General features: G+C 42.5%; 1 protein-coding gene across 1 annotated transcript in view; it reads left to right on the top strand.

Annotated features, from left to right (window-relative positions):
• The window catches only part of LOC122790519 (lysine-specific demethylase 3B-like), a 1,629,922-nt gene that overhangs the window by 1,060,747 nt on the left and 548,183 nt on the right, over positions 1 to 20,992 (top strand). The window contains exon 9 of the mRNA XM_044058070.1: positions 12,214 to 12,353. Coding sequence (XP_043914005.1) covers positions 12,214 to 12,353 — 140 coding nt within the window. The remainder of the gene's footprint in view (positions 1 to 12,213; positions 12,354 to 20,992) is intronic.

Below are 20,992 nucleotides of genomic sequence, written 5' to 3'. Positions count from 1 at the left end.
GGGCAAGATGGTTGCTTGCCATCCTAGTTTCAGTTGATGAGAAGGAGTTTTGAGTTAGTGATATAAGTTCAGATGTAGAGTTAACAGTGCAGATGATGAGTCCTCCGCATATTGAATTACTGACCCACTGGAAAGAGAAGAGTGAAAGTTATTCATGAATATGCTGAAAAGGAGGGGCCCTAGTATGAAGCCTTGGGGTACACCTGTAGATATATTTAGAAAAGGTGAGAAGGTGTTGTACCATTTGGGGATTGTTGTCTATTTGTAAGGTTGCTATTGAACCAATTCAATGAGGGAGGGTAACACAGAGGTGAGTCAGTTTAGAGAGAAGTAGAGAATGGGAAATTGTATTGAATGCCATGGGGAGGTCAAAGAGGAGTGTGGATAAAGTTTACCAGTGTTTTTAACTTGATTGTCTGCTTCCATGAAGGATATAAGAACACCAGTGGTTCTATGGCCAGGCCAAAAACCATGTTGCGTAAGAGAAACAAGTTAGAAATAGTACCAGACACTGTTACTAATATGTCCATAATCTTGTGACACTTGTCCGGTAGTCCCTTTTAAAATGGGGAACTGCTTTACCACTTCTTAACAATAAGACCTCCTTCTCTATCCTTTGTAACCAAACTTTATTTTTTTACCTCTAGCTTCAAAAAAGCTTTGTCTGTATAATTAGAATAGTCAGCAAACTCTGTCTGAGGTAAACCAGACAGGAGGGAAGGAATTGAGGATGACGGAGGAGTCAGAATCTTGGATCCAAAGCTCTGGGAGAAGGCATCGAGGTCAGATCTGACAACCCAAATGTTGAATAGGACTAAAATGAGACAACACAGTTCTGACATTATTGTAAGTACATAACCATCATTTCTGCATCTTCTAAGTCAGTCTCTCTCTCTCTCGTAACTGTTTAACTGAAGTTTAGCTGCTGGTTTTGTCCTTCATGAATGGTGCAGTGCCACGGAGGTACCCCTCCTTGAAGTTGGCCTTACAGCTGACCTGCTAGTTACAGACCTGTCATCTTTACAAGCCTAGTCTGCAAAACTGTGGAAAGTATTGTAACTGATCACATAAGTTGTGATATCAAGAATCTTATTAGACTTGACCACCAGCAGTTTGGCTTTGTGAAGGATTGATCCTGTCTGTTAGATCCAGTAAACTCCTTCAGAAGGATTACTGAGGATGTAGATGGTGGCTGTGCAATGCACTTGGTGTATTTTGACCTTTCAAGGCCTTAAAAGACATTCCTCATGCTGGCATAATACACAAGCTGAATGCTTTAAAAATGACCCATATATAGTAAGATGGCTAGCAAACTGTTTGAAAGGTATCTTACGCAGTGAGTTTTGCATGTTTATCAGAAAGTGTGAAAGTGACCAGTAGTACCCTTTAAGGCTGTGTCCTCAGACCTCTCCTTTTCTATTTGCTTCTCAGGTCTCTTAGCCAAGAACCAAACCCCTAGCTAACTGAGTTTGCATACATCTGCAAACTGAGGTTCAGTCACCATGTGACACCCAACCCTGCAGAATGACGTCTACGTGGTACACTTTTGGTGTGCTGAAAAATGCCTCAAATTAATTATAAAGAGTGTTATCACTTTTGCTAGACAACCCCACTGCTCTTTGTACTTTGTTAGCAACACTGCACTACTAAATAAAAATGTAGTCACAGACCTAAGTGCTTGGGTTGATAGCTCCCTCTTTTTGACCATCATGTGAAAATGGTTGCTGGGAAAATGTTGCATTTAGCCCAGCTAAGAGGTAATCACGCTTTTATACTCTGCATTGATCAGGCCAGTTGTCGAGTATCTTACTAACACATCAAGCAATTAGAAAGACCCCAAAGATTCCTTACCATAATGATCGCAGTTCTGAATTTCCAAGAGACGCTGGAAGCTTTATCCATTTACTTAAGTGTCTTACATATTTTTGAGGGGAGATCTCTTATCTCTCGTACTGCACCATTAGAGACCCTAATGTCCTAGGTCTGTTTTCTCCACAAATCCAATAGCTCCATCAATACTTGAGCCAGGGTGTGATGACTACCACTGCCACCAATATGTGACATCCATACACTGGGCCAGTAATCAAGGAGCCTGAGTCTTCACCACTGACACTGGAGAGGGGTTTGCACTTTTAATACAAATGGATACACAGAGTATATCCAGATGTAAACCTCTGCATCAGGCACAGTTTCCTTTGTGCATGCAGGGCACACACTCAGACAAGGGTCTGGATGTCTCTGTCTCCCCCCAGGTCCCCAATAAGGCTCCGCACTGGTACAGATGCGGAGTTAACTCCTCAGACGAGTGCCCAAGACAAGTCCTCCATCTCTCTTTCTGTAAAAGCAATGCTGTGTGTCCCTGCTGCAAGTAGCTCTCTCACACACATACAGACTTGATTTGCCCCCACACAGACACACACCTGGGAAAGGCTGGCACAGGTGTACTAGCTATGCCTCCTTCTGCCCATACTATAAGGTAGTTATCACTGCCATCAAGCACTACAAAGCAACCTACCCCCAAGGCTCTTGCAAGGGTATCCAGTTCTACTGAGTGAAATTAATATTAATACCCAACAGCCAGGCATTCAGGGGTGTCCAGAGTTATCACCAAATAAATATTTGCAAATACTTTCAAAGCTTAAATATTTTATAAAAAGACCAGCCACAATGAAAAGTTTAAATACATTTAATAATAAATACGAACATGAAAATACTAAATTAAATACCTATTTAAAAATAACACGGATGGAAAGTTTCGCACTGTTATAGAAAAACAGTGCTTCTAATCTCACTATATTTTCCCGACTAATATAAAATAATTACTGTTCCCTAGTTAAGTTACTTACTGAAAAGAGCAAGGCAAGATAATTTGGTTGAGTGATCCTTATTGTCAGATTCAAGACAGAATGCAGAATGCTGAGAGCAGTTTCCTACTAATGTCTAAATATTATTTCTGGGTTGATTACACAATGACATCATATCTGGTCATCTGACTCTTGTTTCCCACACTCAACAACACTGGAAGCTGACAGGATTTTAGCACCTACATGTTACCTTACACACAGAACTTTGCTGAGATGTGGGGCAGCTGCTGGAAGTCATAAAACCATAACAGTTTCACTCTTCCTACAGGAGCTGCAACCTGTTCTCTAGCACAGACATTACGTGTCTGCCTCCATTCAGTACTGTGGGATAATATCTTTATGGCTTAACCCATAAAGTAATTTAATTTCAGATTTATTTTAAAGTTTGCTGCAGCTGGATTGTGAATAACTTCTGCTCTGCCAGTATTCTCTATTGAAACACACACATTTAATTCAGTTACAGTAATGCATGTACATTTATTTGCTTTCCAGCAGGAAGCACTGTTGATGCATTTTAACACAAACAACTTTTTAGATACATTTTTAACACAAACATCTGTAAAAAAATTAGTTAGAAATACAGATGACATTATTTACAAAATTCCTGCTAGATGTGCTGGTACATGTCACACTTCCAATGCCCTACTTCTCCTGGTATGACTGGCATTACCTCCTGTTGTCTGCACCCTTTGAAGACTCGAACTAGTTTTTCAAGTGCCCCTTGAGAAACATTGCTTGAGAGGAATGAGCCTGTCTGGGAATACATTACCCCATACTCTGTCTTCAGATTCCATCTACCTTGGCATTACTGACCCCACTACAGTGCTACACTGTCGTATCATATGCCTGCAACTATAAATGCTCCACCATAGTAACTTGACATTTTACTGGCTGGCTCACTATAGCCATAGACCCCCCCCCCCCTCAGATGACTCCTGCCTCCTACTGCAAATACTTAGCACCAGGACCTCCCTCTCATGGTAAGGTTTCATCAAGTTAACATGGTACAATTTGGACCCCTGCTTTCTGCCTAGCAGTTCTGCCATGTAGTTTACATCACTGACCTTCCTTACCACTTTGAAGGGTCCCCTCCCAAGCTGCCTGCAGCTTATTGTGCCTGACCAGAATGAGAACCATCACCTACTGCCCCACAGCATACTCTTTGGCTTGAACATTCCTGGCATACCAGGCATTTTTCTGTTGTTGGGCTCCTGCCAGTTTGTCCTTGACCCAAACCCATGAGCTCCCTGAGCCTTGTCCTGAGGTGTAGGACATATGCCCCACAACAGGCTATTTGGGGGATTCACACTCACCCTTCCACTCATCATGAATCCGGTCTCTAGGTCCCCTCACCCTATGCCCATACAGCAACTCAAAATCTGTGGATTCATGGGGCACCTCTCTGAAAGCAAACAGCAGATGGGGCCAGATATTTGTCCCATTCTCTCACTTAAACTGGTCTGCAAATGCCCGTGTCATGGTCTTTAGTGTAGAGTTTAACCTGCCCACAAGACCATTAGTCTGGGAATGGTAGTGGATGGTCTTTAGGTGCTTCACCCCGCAGTGCTTCCACAAACAAACCAGCAGGTCTGATGTGAAATTGGCATCTCTTATCAGTCAGTATTCGTTTTGGGAAAACTACCCTGCTGAAAATCCTTAGCAAAGCATTTGCCAACTTCTCCTCCTCAGTGGAGAACAGAGCAACTGCCTTGGGGTATCTAGTAGCATAATCTGCTACCACCAGGGTATATTTCTTCCCTGTGGAGCTTGGGGTACTCAAAGGCTAAACAATATCCATAGCTACCCTCTGAAACAGCTCCTCAATCACAGGCAAAACCATCAAAGGAGCTTTGACCTTGTCTCCTGCCTTGCCTACTTTTTGGCAGTGCTCACATGTCCTGCAGTACCCTGTTACACCACTTGTAATCCCAGCCCAGTAAAAGTTCTGCATAATACGTCTCTTGGTACACTTTATGCCCACATGACCTGTAAAAGGAGTGTCATGGGCTATGGCTAGAAGTGCCAGACCATAAGCTCTAGGCACTACCATCTGCTGTTTTACCTCACCCTCTAGCCAAACCTTCAGGGGTCCACTGTCTGTACAATAACCCTTTGTTCCAGTATACCGATTCCTATTTTCCTTGAGAATCAGATGCATCCCTAGCTACCTTCCTCAAGCCTGTTAGTATAGCGTCTGAGAACTGAGGCTCTCAGCTTTACTTTTTTAAATATTTCCAGCTACCCTTCCACCGGAAGTCTTATATCCTCTGACAGCGGGGCCTGTCAGCCTGTGTACTACATTCACCTCTGCTCTTGCAGTCACTCTGTCGGGACATGTAATATCAGTACCTATGAGTTGCTGTGGCTCACTGATTTAGGGTAGCTCCCTCCCTGAAATAGCCACCCCACCAGTCCTGGCTTCAGGTATGAGGTCTGTTTAGGTCTCCATTAAGTTACCAGACCCACATTCCTGTCTCCAAGCCTGACTGCATGAAACTGCATGCACACAAGGTACTACATTATCAAAATAATTCCCTATCAGGAACTCGGCAGGGATAGCCTCAAACACACCTACTTGCTTGCTTCCTTTTCCACCCTCCCAGTCAAGGTTAACCCTGGCCAAAGGTATTTGGAATGGGGACCCTCCTAATGTTCTGACTGGAGTGAACTGCTCAGGCAAGTATTTTTCCTCTTTAACCACTACAGGCTTCACAATGGTTATGTCAGAGGCGCTCTCTCTCTTTGCAGTAACCTGTTTTCCATCCAGTAAAATAGGATGTGACATCTTCTGATAGTTTGGTGCCCCTGTTGTCTCCAGACAACTTACCACTGACATAATGTTATTCCCACGTACTGACTCCCCCATCTTTTTTTCCCCACCATGTCTCTGGACATCTGTATGCTACATGGCCACACTGGTTACCTTTAAAACATTTAACCCTTGATCATGGCCATGTACCTGAACTAATGCTTCCCCTGTTACTGGTGGACTCTGTTGGGGTGGTTTAGGCTGCCCACCATGGGTTGCCTTGTATCCATGTGCAGCACTGGGTATTCCATTCCTGTGCAGTGATGCCCTGCTTGCCAAGTAGAGATCCAGTTTCTTCCCCAGATCATCTGCAGAGTTGCATTTTCTGCTGCCAACCAGATTCACATGGCCTCAGGCAAAGTGCTAAGGTCTTGTTCCCTCACCAAAAGATCTGCAAGCCCTTCGAAAGTGGTGCCCTGGCACCCACTCACCCACCTATGAAAATGAATGCTTAACTCAGTAGTATAATCACATATACTTTCATCTGCCTTGCGTCTATGCTAAAGAACCTTTTTTTCTGTAAGTTTCAGTTGATAACTTAAAACATTCCAATAAACATCTTTAACTTTATAATAGTTCAAACAATCAGTATCTGACTATTTAGAAACATCAGGGTGTCAGGAAGTGTACCCAGAGCCGTTGGTTAACATTACATTGTTTACATACCCTTTCCAGGTTATAAATAAAACTATCAAAATTATCACCCTCTGTAAATTGTGGAAGAAATTTACTGATGTATATTGCTTCTGGGGTTCAGTTATTCCCTTCCCCATTACCTCCATGACCCTGGTGAAGAAGTCAGCATGTCCTTCTCATCTTGACGCTGCTTCTCATTTTCTTCAGCTTCTATGCAGTCTCTCTGCTTCTATTTCAACCTCCAAGCGCTGCAGTCTGTCTGCTGATTCTAATGCCAAACGTTTGGCCTCCAGTTCAAGTCTCACCATCTTCAGATGGATTTTTAAGTCCACTGAGGAAAAGTTCCTGCCCTGTTTCTGAGGGCTGCAAATTCCCATCACCAGACTGGTTCTCATCCTGGATGCTGGTCTGAGCTGTGACTAAGGCTGAAATAATTTCCTCTTAAATCAGGTTTGCATACACCAGTCCTTTGGTTTCACACACCTTGGCCATCTGGTTATTTGTCAGCCTGCCATAATCCTCTGCTGACATTTTTGCTTGCTCTGCCTGACTAAACTAACAAAAAAAATAAAAACTGTTGTGATGCGAATCTTTGAATGTTCACCGTGTGGCTGCTGAGAGAATGCACGCCTTTAGTAAGAACTGCATACAGCCTACAGAGGTTCAGTGGCCACCACTACCACCAATATGTAATGTCCCCAGTAATCAAGCAGCCTGAATCCTCACCACTGACACTGGAGAGGGACATGCACTTTGAATACAAATGGATGCACTCAGTATTTCAAGATGCAGATCTCTCTGCATCAAGCACAAATTCCCTTAAGAGCAGACAGAGCTGACACTCAGCCCAGGGTTTAGGTGTCTGTATCTGTCTCCGTCCAGGTCCCTAATAAGGCTCCCCACTGGTACAGATGCAGTTAAGTCCTCAGCTGAGTGCCCGAGCCAAGTCCTCCACCACTCTGTGAAACCAGTACTTTCTGTCCCTGCTCCCTAAGTAGCTGACACACACACACCGAGTTTTCATTTGCATATACCCACAAGCACACCTAGGAAAGGCTGGCACAGGTTTATTAGCTATACCCTCTTCTGCCCAGACTATAAGGTGTAGTTATCACTGCATTCAAGCACTACAAAGTCAGCTACTTAAGGCGCTTGCCAGGGTACCCAATTATATGGAGTGAAATTAATATTAATACAAATGATAATGTTGGCCAAACAGCCAGGTTTTGAGTATCCAGACTTATCACCAAATAAATATGTGCAGATACTCTCAAAGCTTAAAATATTTTCTGAAAAGATGAGCCACAATGAAAAGTTTAACTATGTTTAATAATAAATAACAGAACATGAAAATACTAAATATCGATTTACACTAAACACCAGAGTTTGTCACAGGAGGTATTAAAAGTAACACTGCTGGAAAGTTTCACAAAGTTATAGGAAACAGTACTTTTAATCTCACTGTATTTTCCTGACTTATCTGATAGAATTACTGTTCCCTAAAGTTACTTATTGAATAGAGCAAGGCAAGATAATTTCGCTGAGTGGTCCTTGTTGTCAGATCCAAGACAGAATGCAGAATGCTAAGAACAATCTCCTACTAATATCTAAATATTATTTCTGAATTGATTACACAATGCCATCACAAGTGGTCATCTGACTGTTTCCCACACTCGCCAACACTAGAAGCTGACAGGATTTTAGCACCTACATGTTACCATACAGACAGAGCTTTGTTCAGATGTGAGGCAGCTGCTGGAAGTCATAAAATCAATTTACTCTTCCTGCAGGAGCTGCAGCCTATTCTCTGCCACAGACATTGCATCTCTGACTCCATTCAGAACTGTCGGATAATATCTTTATGGCTTAACCCATAATGTAATTTAATTTCAGATATATTTTTAAGTTTGCTGCTGCTGGATTGTGATTAACCTCTGCTCTGCCATTATCCTCTGTTGAAACACATGCATTTAATGCAGTTACAATAATGCATGCACATTTCTTTGCTTTCCAGCAGGAAGCACTGTTGATACATTTTAACACAAACAACTTTTCAGATGCATTTTTAACACAAGCAACTGTACAAATCAGTTTGATATACAAATGATATAATTATTTACAACATTACAGCTAGCTGCATATCACACATCCAGTGCACTACTTCTCCTGGTATTGATGGCATCCACACAAGGAACTAAAGCTTCCACCAGCAAATAAGTAAAAACAAAAACACATGGGGGGGGGGCATGCTTATATCCACAGGCCTCCCAAGCCTCTGGATAAACTTTTTAAGTTAAGCAGCGTGACTCACTATCTTCCTTTAAATGTAAACTAGAGGACTGGATGAATATCCGTAAATTTACTTTGAGATTGACTGGCATGGCACCTACTGGAGAAGGAAGGTATGGCCTGATGGGTGTTGGCAAGGAGCAAGGTCATGGGACTCGATGGCTTTGGAATTTCTATGAATGTATGTCCACTCCCCTCAGTCTGCAGACTAGCATCATTTGCCTTATTCACTGCATTTTTGCTTAACTTTACTTGGTTCATTGTAGGCATTACTGAGATGCCCAACATGTTCATCACTCCCACTGCTGCAGTAGCTTTTAAGCTATAAGGATTGTCACTTGCCCATGACGCAATAACCAGTCATTTTCAAAAAGCTCTGGCTCCTCCCACACTACCTGAATTAACTCCCTGAATTAATTTCTCCTTCTCACCTAATTGTATGAGGACCTGAGTAGCAGTTGGGCCAAATAAACCTTCCTTATCTTAAGCTGAATTAAATATTTCAGAGTTTACAGCATCATAAAACTTTTGCTTATGTACTCGGGCATAACTCCTCAAAACAGTAGCAGAAGCTGAGGCCTTAGATACAGTATCTGCGCAGTCTGCACAGGAGCCTGTTACCTGCTGACATAGATGTTGATATTGCTGCAGGGTCAGACAAATGAGAAAAGTGCTTGTTGGTTTGTGAAAATACATAAAGCCCATCTTCTTGTTTGGGGACTGAAAGTTCTGAATCAAGGTTGTTACAGGCAGCAGTTATATACATCCTGTAGGGCTGGCACTAGAGGAGGAAGAGACATAAAATGAAGCATATTCACTGGCAACATATCGTATACCTCCTCAGTTTTTTGAGGAACGTCCATTTGTTTCCATAAAAGCTCCTCATTCATCCTGGCAGTAATGTGTGAGAGAGAGAATTCCTCCAAAGGAGTTTGCAATGACCAGGGTTTCCTCAGTATCAGAGTTTTGGGCTTGAGAATCTGCAGGAAAAACTACCCTTTCTCCATCAGAGTAATTTGATACATCTTCATCAAGAGTATTTTGGCTGACTTGATTTCCAGGCACTGAATCCTATACACCAGGACTTACTGACGATATTTGGTTAAGGTAAGAAAATCATCCTATTTCATAGATACCAAATCTTTTAATGAGCAATGTTTAGCCTTTTTTTTTCTTTATAGGTATCTTCAGTGACTGATTTATAGAAGGAATTTCTGTCCCATCAAGAAATCCCTTCCCTTGGACACATCCAGCAGCGTCCTGGAGTACATGTCCGTGCCCCAGTAAAGATGTTTTACCTGTACTCTGGACACTGAAACAGCCAAAAAGGACATGGATGACATCCAGTTTGTGGTGGCTGAAAGGACAAAGCTAAAAATGGCAGCCTTTAATAGGAAACTTCCTTTATTAAAGAAATGCTGCATTTCTTAAAGGGGAAGAACCATTAATGCAAATAGAATTAAAAATACCACACACACACACACACACACACACACACACACACACACACACACACACACATATCTGGGTCTACTTCTGTTTGAAAAAACACTTTTTTGAACAACAGACAGCCAATACCCACTGATTTTGAAGTTGGTATGTGTGTATATATATATATATATATATATATATATATAGATATATAGATATAGATATATAGATATATATATAGATATATAGATATATAGATATATATATATATATCTATATATAGATATATAGATATATAGATATATATATATATAGATATATATAGATATATATAAGCAGTGGAGGTGTGCCCGGCAAAGTGAAAGGCAGGGCAAGCCCCCTGCACCCTCCCACACCTCCGCTACTTGTATATACTAACTCCGAGATTGCACTACATTGGGGAAAATGGTATATTTCCTTATCCCCACTGTACTGTGCTTCCATTAACTTATTTCCACGAAAGTGCACTTTCACTTATGTACATTTTCACTGAAGTGGGACTTGGCTTTCTGTTCGGAAAAATGTACATGGTAGAAGGGAAGTCCTGAAGGTCTTCTACTCTTGACTGTTGATTTTTCCCTCCTCAGGGCTGTTCAGTCAGTGGTCACAGTAGACGTGTTGGAGGGGGCCAGAGCTTTGGGAAGCTGTCCATTTGTGTCTTGGGCAAGATGCAACCCGTCTAGCCTAAAGGCTTCTGCTGCATTGAGAAATTTGATCTGCAACTTTCACGATTTGTACTATCTATTGTATTGCTTTCTTTAGAGCCAGTGTCAGACTGTGTAGTCTTACTCTTGAATGATTTGCATTTCTTATTCAATCTTAGCTGTTATCTGTAACTTTTACAGAACCTTCTAGAGCTTAATCACTCCTCCAGCTTTCAGCATCTTACACTATTTTTATTTATAATTTGTTGACCAGGTTAGTTACACTAGGCCAATAGCCACACTTCAGGGGAAGACCCTAGGTGGTATTCATACTGTCTAGGAAACATTTGGCCAGGTCACTAAGGAACTTCACCATGCACTCTTTTGCTGTTCTTCTAACTCCCCAGTCATATATTTGATATAAAATATATATATTATTTATTTGTTTGTGTAGTTATTTTTGTAATCCCTCTTACCAGGACCTGCCCAGTGCCTCTTCTTCCTTCACCCATTTGGCCCATTCATTCCTGCCTGGGAATCCCAGCTCAACCATCTGTCTCATGATGAGTGTTGGATGGTGGGGTAGGTCAGTTTGCTGGTCCTGCCAGGGTGGCCTACCCCTCTCCTCTGTGGAGCAGCCCCTCCTTGGTGGCTCGTTTGATCTAATCACCGCTTTGAAGCTTTCATCTGCATTGCTGAATTTCCTGTAGGTGTCACAATTCAAATACACTAGGCAGGGTGTGCTCACTAGGTCAGAACTCAGTGGTGTGTAACACCTAGCGGTCCCATTAGGTTTAATTGATATGGTGAGCCAGACCCACCATCTCCCGGTCTCCCTCCCCAGGATGGGTGGGCCCACAGTGGCCTTTCCACTCCCATCCTTCCTTGCCTGGTCCTACTGGCACCCAAACATCTAGTCATAATTTGATTGCCTGCGTAGTAGTAGCTCATTTGTTTATCCTTCTACACCATGGAGCTAGTTATCTGTTCTAAGTAGTGTCTTTCTGAAGTTTGTATCATTCTGCCTACATTTGATTTGTATACGTCTGCCATGACTTCTAGAACTCCTTTAGTGAAGCTTTGTTAAATACTTGGACATCTGTATTTAAGGAATTTTTTAAATTTCTTCAAATAACCTGCCTGTTATTTTGCTTGAAGTGGATGTCAAACTTGCATAGTTACCACAGTCTTTCATTGCTCTAAATACCCAGAAAAGCAGAGAAGCCCAAGATGTTCACAGAATGGCGATTATAGATTTACCAGCATATTTTGGAGTGCTTACTGAAAATTGTGTGATGTTAGCATGTTGTATATCAGGACTGTGCACCTATTTAGTTCCAAATTTCTTGGACGTTTTTTTTGACTAAACAGTGAAAATGTAGCACAAAATGAAATGCTATTGATTCCTGTATAGAAATTTCTAAAATTTGTTTAGCTTTTAAGTACTTGAGCTTTTTAGGACTTGGAGTGAACTGCAGTAATGATTTTCTTTACTTACCAGAGGTGATGATGACAATAGCAGAAGGAGATGTGGATGAACTCACACAGCATCGGATCCATGAAGGAAAGGAAAAGCCAGGTGCACTTTGGCACATATATTCTGCTAAAGATGCAGAAAAAATCCGGGAGATGCTGAGAAAGGTAAGTTATTTTCATAAAATGTAGTGCGCATAGCACAGACTTGGAATATGAAAAATTCAGTCATCTGTCCATCTAAGGAAAAAAATATTGACGTTATAGTAGCCAGTAGTTCTAATGATTCATAATGACTGGTCATCTACTAATGATTCAGAGTATAGTGTCTAATTGCTAAACTGTTTGTGGTTGTACTACTAGTCTTACTGATTTTGAATGATGAAAATACTGCTAGTGTTTTTTAGTGCATGGGAAGTAGCAATTGTGCTGCAAATTTTGGGAAAAGGCATCTATTGATGTTCTTCGTTTTCCATTGCTGCAGTCCTTACTATTGGGTATAGTCCGCGTCCAGTCGGCCCGAATACCAGAGTATAAGGCTGACGTCGGTCAGGGCGCATTAGACTGACGTCAGTACGTCAGGGTACTAATGCGCATGACCGACGTCATATCCTCAGTCTTTTTTGCCGCATGGTCCGATGCAGAAGCAGTTTTGCGAGTGCAGGTTGGCGTTCTGAAATATTTTCGAAACCGGAGTTTCAGACCGAAACAGAGTTGGCTAAGTACCCCGTTGGGGAACATTTTGGTTTTTTCTTGCCTCAGTATTTTACGGATGTCAGAAAAAGTGAATAACTGTATTTCTTGTGGGAAACAGATACCTCATAGGGATTACCATACCTTGTGTATACCTTGTTTAGGGCCTGAGCACGACGTTGTTGGTTGCCGCTCTTGTGCTAGGTTTAACAAACGCACTATTAAGAGGAGGTTAGACTGTGCCAGGTTAGTGTTTGGGAAGCGTTGCAATTATAAAATGCCGTCGGATGCTCCGGCCGCCTGGCCCAAGAAGCGCAAGGACAAAACAGTGAAGCCTAGGGTTGATGAACCGGCAGTCCCGGACGTCGGTTCTTTAGAAGGCTCAGTGGAGCCAGAGGTTTTGCCAGGAGTTTCCATGGAGTCTCAGGCAGAAACTTTACTGTTACAGGATGTGCCTTCTCAGGAGGTAGGCCAGGCTGAGGGGGCTTCTCAGGTAACTGTTCTTCCCTCTCTTCCCAAGGTAGTTAGAGCCTCTCCTTCTGTTGCCAAAACTTCTTTGAGAAGTAGGCCTAGTTCAGCTTCAGTGGGGGCTTCTCCTAGCATTTCGGGTTCTGTACCTAAGAAACATATGCTTAAAATGGCAGAAGATTTGATTACTATGATTAGAGGTTCTATGCCCCCGCCTGATAAGAGGCCTAGGGTGGAACCGGAGTTTGATAGTTTTGAACAGTGTTCAGAGGCTTCAGAGTCTTCTGCGGAAGACTTGCAGGAGTATCCTACTTATTCTGATTCTGATGTGGATGATTCCACTCCTACAGCTTCTCCTCCTGAGGATTTCTCATTTTCAGAGACTCTGCATTCCATGAGGGAGCACTTTAATTGGGAAGGCCAGAATTACTCTGATTCCAGGAAAAGGCTTAGGGAATTCTTGTTTTTGCCCCAGCATAGGCCCTTAGCTATTCCTCCTGTGTTGAATGTGGTGGAAGATGTTTTAGCAGAGGCTTCCCTGAATCCTGACTCTTTGCCTCCTGCTCCTGTTAAGCCTGATAGGTATTATAGGGTGCCCGAAGCTCATAAGTATTTGTTTAAGAGTCCTAGGGCGGACCCAGAAACTATTTCTCAAGGGCCTAAAGGTGTTAAGGCTTCTGTGGTTAAAAATCCTGTTCCCACTGATAAAGAGGCAAGGGCCTTGGATAGGTGGGGAAAGAAAGTGTATACTTCTTCCACTCTAGCCATGAGAGCGTTGAATTGTCAGTTTCACATGCTAAAATATCAGAATTATCTCCTTTCACAATTAAAATCTAAGGTGGATGCTTTGGCGGAAGGTATTGAGTGTAAAGAGTTGCTGGACTTGGTTCATGTGTCTGAGCAAGTGGGTAAGCATTCTTTGCAATGTGGTTTTGATGCTGTACAGGCCTCCTCGAGGGTGGCTGCTACTAGTTCTGTTCTTCGCAGGCATGCCTGGTTGAAGGATCAGAATTTAGCTGAGCATGTTAAGACAAGGATTTTGGATGCTCCTTTACAGTCTGATGTGTTGTTTGGATCGCCTGTGGAAGCAGTTTTAAAGAAAATGGAGGACAAAGCTAAGTCTATGCAAACTGTTAAAGATTTCTTGCAGGTGCAGCCACCAAGTTTAGTAGAAATTGGCCTGCTAAGGGGTGGACATATCCTGCTTATGATTCCCAGTCTAGGGGTAGGTCTAGACGTGGTAGGGGCAGGGCTCAAGGTTCTTTAGGCCTAGAACAGGAGTTCACCTGCTCAGACTTCTGGTGAGGGCAGGGGTCAGTCCTTTCGTAAACAGACCCAATGACCTGTCTTTTCAGCTGCCAGTAGATTCTCGTCTGGCAGCTCCTTTGGGAGGAAGACTGTCTCTTTTCAAAGAAAATTGGGATTTAATTACTCAAGACAAATGGGTGTTGGATATCATTCACCACGGTTACAGATTTTATTTCCATACAATGCCCCCTTTCAAAGGCATGCCAGACGTTCCTCCTCCACAAAGAAAGGAGGCTCACAAGCAAGTTTCTCAGTTACTCCAGATGGGGGCCATTCAGCCAGTCCCTGTATCAGAAAGGGGCCTAGGGTTTTATTCTCGCCTGTTCCTACTACCAAAGAAGGGGAACACGTGGAGACCAATTTTGGATTTATCTCTCCTCAACACTTTTCTGGACATTCCCAAGTTCAAGATGTTGACGTTACAACAGCTTTTACCTCTGCTGGGAAAAGATCACTGGATGGTAACTTTAGATCTCAAGGAAGCTTACCTTCATGTGCCTATAAGGCTAAGTTGCAGGAAGTATCTGCGGTTTCGAGCTGGAAATTCTCATTATCAGTTCTCTGCATTGCCCTTTGGCTTATCTACTGCCCAGAGTATTCACAAAGGTTCTGGCTCCAGTGATAGCTTACTTCAGGCTTCAAGGAATTCAAATCTATCCTTACTTGGACGACTGCCTGATTCTGGCTCAAGAAAAGGAAGACCTTCTACAGCATCTGGAATATGTTATAGCAGTGCTAAGATGCCTAGGGTATTCTGTGAGCGAAATAAAGTCCAGTCTAGTACCCTCTCAAGACATGTGCTTTCTGGGTGTGAGACTGAATACAGCAGCCCAGATGGCCTTTTTAACCCCGGACAAACAAAAGAGTCTGTCACTTTACTTCCATCAACTATCTCATCAGTCCGTGCTGACTGCAAGGACAGTCCTTCAAGCATTAGGGTTCATGGCATCTTGTATTCTGGTGCTTCCCAATGCCAAACTGCATATGAGGAAGCTACAATGGTATCTCAAAATGTATGGACACAGCACTGCCAGGATTTGGACACTGTCATTCAAATAATACCTTGCCTTCAAAAGAATTCTTGTGGTGGGCTCAGGAATGTCACCTAAACAAGGGACTCTCTGTGACCCGGCCAGAGGCAAGTCAGATTTTAACGACAGATGCCTCGGACATTGCTTGGGGAGCTCATCTAAATGGAAAGTGGATACAAGACAAGTGGCCTGCCAGACTACAGCATCTACATATCAACATGAAGGAGATGTTAGCAGTCCAGTTTGCATTAATGGCTTTCAAGGAGTTACTTCTTCCAGGGCAGGTGTTGATTCTAACAGACAACACAACTGTCATGTGGTACATCAACAAGCAAGGGGAACACATTCTTATCCTCTATGCAGGCAAGCAATGATTTTATGGGAGACTGCGCTAAGCTTGCAACTAACTCTTCAGGCAAGGTTTCTGCCAGGAGCACAGAACTCCTTAGCAGATGTGTTAAGCAGACAAATCATGGATCCCCACGAGTGGAAACTGGATCTTCATGTATTTCAGAAATTGACAGTGTCATGGGGAACTCCAGACATAGATCTGTTCGCTTCTCCACTAAACCACCAGCTGCCAAAGTATTGCACAAAGGGGTTTCATCACACAGCTTGGAAAGTGGATGCTCTGTCTTTCAGTTGGAAAAACCTTCATGTGTATGCCTTTCCACCTCTGCCTCTTCTTCCAAAGGTACTATTAAAGGTCAGACAGGACAGGCCAAGGATGATTTTGATAGCTCCAGATTGGCCTCGGCAACACTGGTACCCACTACTACGGAGTCTAGTAAAGAAGCCTCCATGGCCTTTACCTCTGATTCCTCATCTGTTATCTCAGAAGGACGGTCATCTGCTCAATGTCAAGCTTCACTCTCTTCATCTAACAGCCTGGCATATTCTGTGTTGAAACACAGCAGGTCTCAACTTCCTCAACAAGTTTTAAATGTGATTATGGAAGCTAGAAGACCTAGTACAAGGAGAGTGTACGCAGAAAAATGGAAGAGATTTTTATTTTGGAGTACAGCAAAGAATTTGGAGATTTCTGAGCCTAATTTGAGTGTGGCTCTTCAATATCTTACTGAGTTATTGGACAAAGGTTTGTCCTTCTCTTCCATTAAGATTCATGCTGCAGCAATTTCAGCTCACTATGATTGTGACCCACCTTTGTTTTCGCATCCTTTGTTCAAGCAGTTTCTTAGAGGGGCAAAGAATATAAGACCCCCACGTAGAGCTCCTACTCCTGCTTGGGATCTCAATTTTGTGTTGGAGAAACTTACTCTACAACCTTTTGAGCCTGCAGCTACTGCTGAATTGAAATACTTGTCATGGAAGACTGCTTTTCTGTTGGCTATTACTTCTGCAAGAAGGGTGTCTGAGTTGCAGGCCCTTATGGCAGTAGAGCCCTTTTTGATTTTCCATAAGGATAGGGTATCATTACGTACTAATCCTTCCTTTATGCCCAAGGTGGTTTCTAGTTTGGCTTTAAACCAAACTATTCATTTGCCTACGTTTTATGCAGACCCTCAAAATAAAGGGGAAAAGATTTTGCACACTTTAGATGTACACAGGCAATTGCGTTATTATTTAAGCAGGACTAAGGATTTTAGGCAGTCTCAGCAGTTGTTTGTTTCTTTTGCTTTGAGTTCACAGGGCAAGCCTGTGTCAAAACAAACTATTTCTAGGTGGATTGGCTTTTGCATTGCATTTTGTTATTCCCATCATGGCAAGGAGATTCCAGCTGGGATTAGGCCTCATTCCACTAGGGCTACTGCCACTTCAACAGCATTTCTAAGGGGGGTGGCAACTAAAGATATTTTGGAAGCAGCTACTTGGAGTTCAGTACATACTTTCTCTAAGCATTATCACCTTCCTATCTACTCTAAGTCTAGGGCTGGTTTTGCCACAGCTGTTTTGCAAGGCATGTTGTCAGCTCCTACTTCTTTATGATTTGCCAGCCTCCCTTACCTCTGCTTTGGGATTCTACCCAATAGTAAGGACTGCAGCAATGGAAAACGAAGAACATAGTACAGTTTTGTACCTACCATAAATGTAGATGTTCGAGGATTCCATTGCTGCAGTCCAATTTACCCTCCCTCCTTCCCCTCTGTGTTTAGGGGTGGTTGTGTAGGTGAGTTTACATGCTTATATTTTTGTATATATTCTTGTATATATTGTACATGTTTTTGGTGCAGGTATTTTGGGACTTGTCTTTTTAGGGTCTTCTGACATCTGGGGCAAGAAAAGACTGAGGATATGACGTCGGTCATGCGCATTAGTACCCTGACGTACTGACGTCAGTCTAATGCGCCCTGACCGACGTCAGCCTTATACTCTGGTATTCGGGCCGACTGGACGCGGACTATACCCAATAGTAAGGACTGCAGCAATGGAATCCTCGAACATCTACATTTATGGTAGGTACAAAACTGTACTTTCTGACATGAGAAAGGTGCTCAACAGAGTTTTGTTGAAGGAAAACTCCACCCTAGAGCTAAAAAACACTGTTTTTTTCACTCTATCTTTGTTTCCTTACCTATTTTAATTCCCCAAAATCACTCAAGTGCTTTATTTGTGATTTTAGCCTGTTTTCCACAACATGGCTACCAATGGGGTTTAATGTATCAGTGTGATCTTGGTCTCCCTCAACCCTTTCTCTTTCTCATAATACTTTGTATGATTCATGCCAGACATAAGGAAGTAACTTTGAATTCCCATGCCATTGACATATGGGATTTGGGAGGGTCACTGTTATTTTCTTTACCTTCTGTAAAAGGACTGCTTCTTTTCTGTGTCTAATCACCCTCATTTATGTCTGGCTCAGACCTTGTTTTACACTATACTTAGAAGTTATCCAGCTTCAGCCAGAAAAGTAACTAAATTGCAAGTCTCTGTTCAGTGTTTTCTTTTGTAGTTCAAGAGGAATTGAGAGCCCCCTCCCCCCCACTACTGCAGAGGTGTTAAAACTGTCACTGCACTGAGCGACTCTTGCAGAATCAAAACTTAGCAATTTTAGATAGTTAATATGACTATAGTACCTAAAACTACTAATACAGGATCTATTAACCAATTTAACATTTTTTTTATGTGGACCAACTCGTAAAGATATTTTACCATTTGTGAGCAGTGGGTTTATTTGGACTTTTTAGCCAAACTAGTTTATTTTTTTGCAATGATGTTCAATGCTTTATAATGCAGAATATTTTTTTTTTTAAATACTCTTTGAGAAACTTAGTATTGTTTATTACTATTTTTTAATTATTTAAAGATACAGATATATTTGAAAGCTGTATTAAATCATAATTTAATTTATGAAAGTATTTACTTTTATTATTTTAGTAAACGCATACCCCAGGATTCATGAAGCTCGGCGCAAGGGCAGCGTTAGCCTTGTGCTGACGTGTGGCGTAGAGATGGCGCAGCAGCACCACATGCATATTAATGAAGGCGCGTTGCCTTAATGGCCACATGCATAGGAAACGTGTACGAGTGCAGGGGGCATGTCCAAGCGCTGCACGGAGCCGTGAACATGGCTGCATACGTGCAACCTAAAATGCTAACTAGTACAACCTGCTTCTAATAGTAATCACTCCTGTCAGTGTCTGTGGATAGTGAAATGTATGCAAAGCATACAAGACATCTTTGCGAACACCACAATAAGAAGTAAACACAAAGGCACGTAGTTGAATATTGAGTTCCCGTCCCTTGAACAAATGATATTGGGTGGCGAAAGCCAGGGTACATTTTTGGCTAGGCTTATATAGGCCCTAGGGCCAATAGCCTAGTACCCTCCTATGAACCTATCAACCTATTTAAAACCCCGTGCCTGTATTCCATTGTAGTGTCACTAGTTATACCAAGTGGAAGCGAAATGCATCGTGTTAGCGAGCCGCCAGTTGCTAAGCCTAGCCCAATGGTTTGGATTGCCACCTGTCCTACATTGTGAAGGACATTCCCCCTCTAGGCAGGTGTGTCCATACCAAAACCATTATAAATGTGAAATGTCCTGCAATAGTAGGACATAATTATGTCCCATATTTTATATAATAGTCCCATACAATACGTATGTCCATATATAAAATACCTATATGTTACAAGAAACAGAATGAGCAAGTAAACGAAACAGAATAAGCAGCTACACCACTACAATAATAAAAGCTTATATGTAGGCATAAAACTAAAGTGTAATGACCGTGGGTATGTGTTGGCCTGTAAACTCAGATGTGTGTCCCGAAAATGTCCCACCCAGGTCATATGAAAAGGTGGCAACCCTACCAATGGTCAGAGCATTCGCCCAATATCTGCCCATTCGTGGTCCAAGTCCTTGTCAGGAAGGCCCATAGATGAATGGGTATTACCCAGGTCTACCTACCATGTCATGAAAGATAAGTATTTGTGTGTACCTATGTGCGTGAAGTATAGCATGTGGATGATCAGAAAAGCTAGGGTAGTCCTCTCAACCATATTGGTCCAAGAGATATGTAGTGTACGCAGTGTGTTCTGTTGACTGTGCTATGGGCCATCAACTAGAGAAGGGATGAATGGTGTCTGTGGAATATGGTGGTGGGGGTGACGGGTAATGTAATAATTTGCCAAGGGGAGACTGGGTTGGATGCACAATAGGTGCACTGGAGGTCTATGAGGGAGCAGTGGGTGAATCAGTGAATCAGGAAGGTAACCAAAGAACAAATATACACATCCGCAATACAATCCCACAAACATATGAACATTAAAAATTGCCAAACACGTACAGAAACATTACCGGCACATACCCACATAATGGTCTGGCCTGAAACGAGCCATCCAACCCCAACACACCTGGATACATAATTGAATACCCATCATCCCCTTCACAGCGCACCACCCTACTCTTTCCTGAACATCCACCAAAACCACCCATACTCGGGCTGCTAGATAGGCGCAGCCATATCTGCACATAGTGACCCCTGCCCATATCTAGTAGGCAGTCTCAGGATTGCAAACTATGTATCCCTTGCATGTATAACCCTACCTTATAGCCGTAAAGCAAAGAAGGTCATCGGTCCCCACAGTTTTTGGATATCCCTCATGGGATATGTATCTGTTCTAAACATTACACTTGGTGTCATGACACGATGTCCAGTCCTGTATACATCTGGACACAAGTTGTATGAGCAGTTGTCCACAAGACTGCTCAGCTTCCAGCTGGTCCTGCAGAACCTACAACCTGGGATTAAACACCTGACCGTGATGCACGTCTCCCTACGTGCATTATTGGGAATATATACCTTGCACATTTGCATAATGGCAGTCGGATATAGGGTGCTTAAG

Source organism: Protopterus annectens, chromosome 16.part0, assembly GCF_019279795.1.
Source record: "Protopterus annectens isolate FY-2018-M chromosome 16.part0, PAN1.0, whole genome shotgun sequence".
NCBI classification, from domain to species: Eukaryota; Metazoa; Chordata; order Ceratodontiformes; family Protopteridae; genus Protopterus; species Protopterus annectens.
The sequence above is the reverse complement of the archived record's forward strand: the minus strand, read 5'-3'. Positions and strand labels throughout refer to the sequence as shown.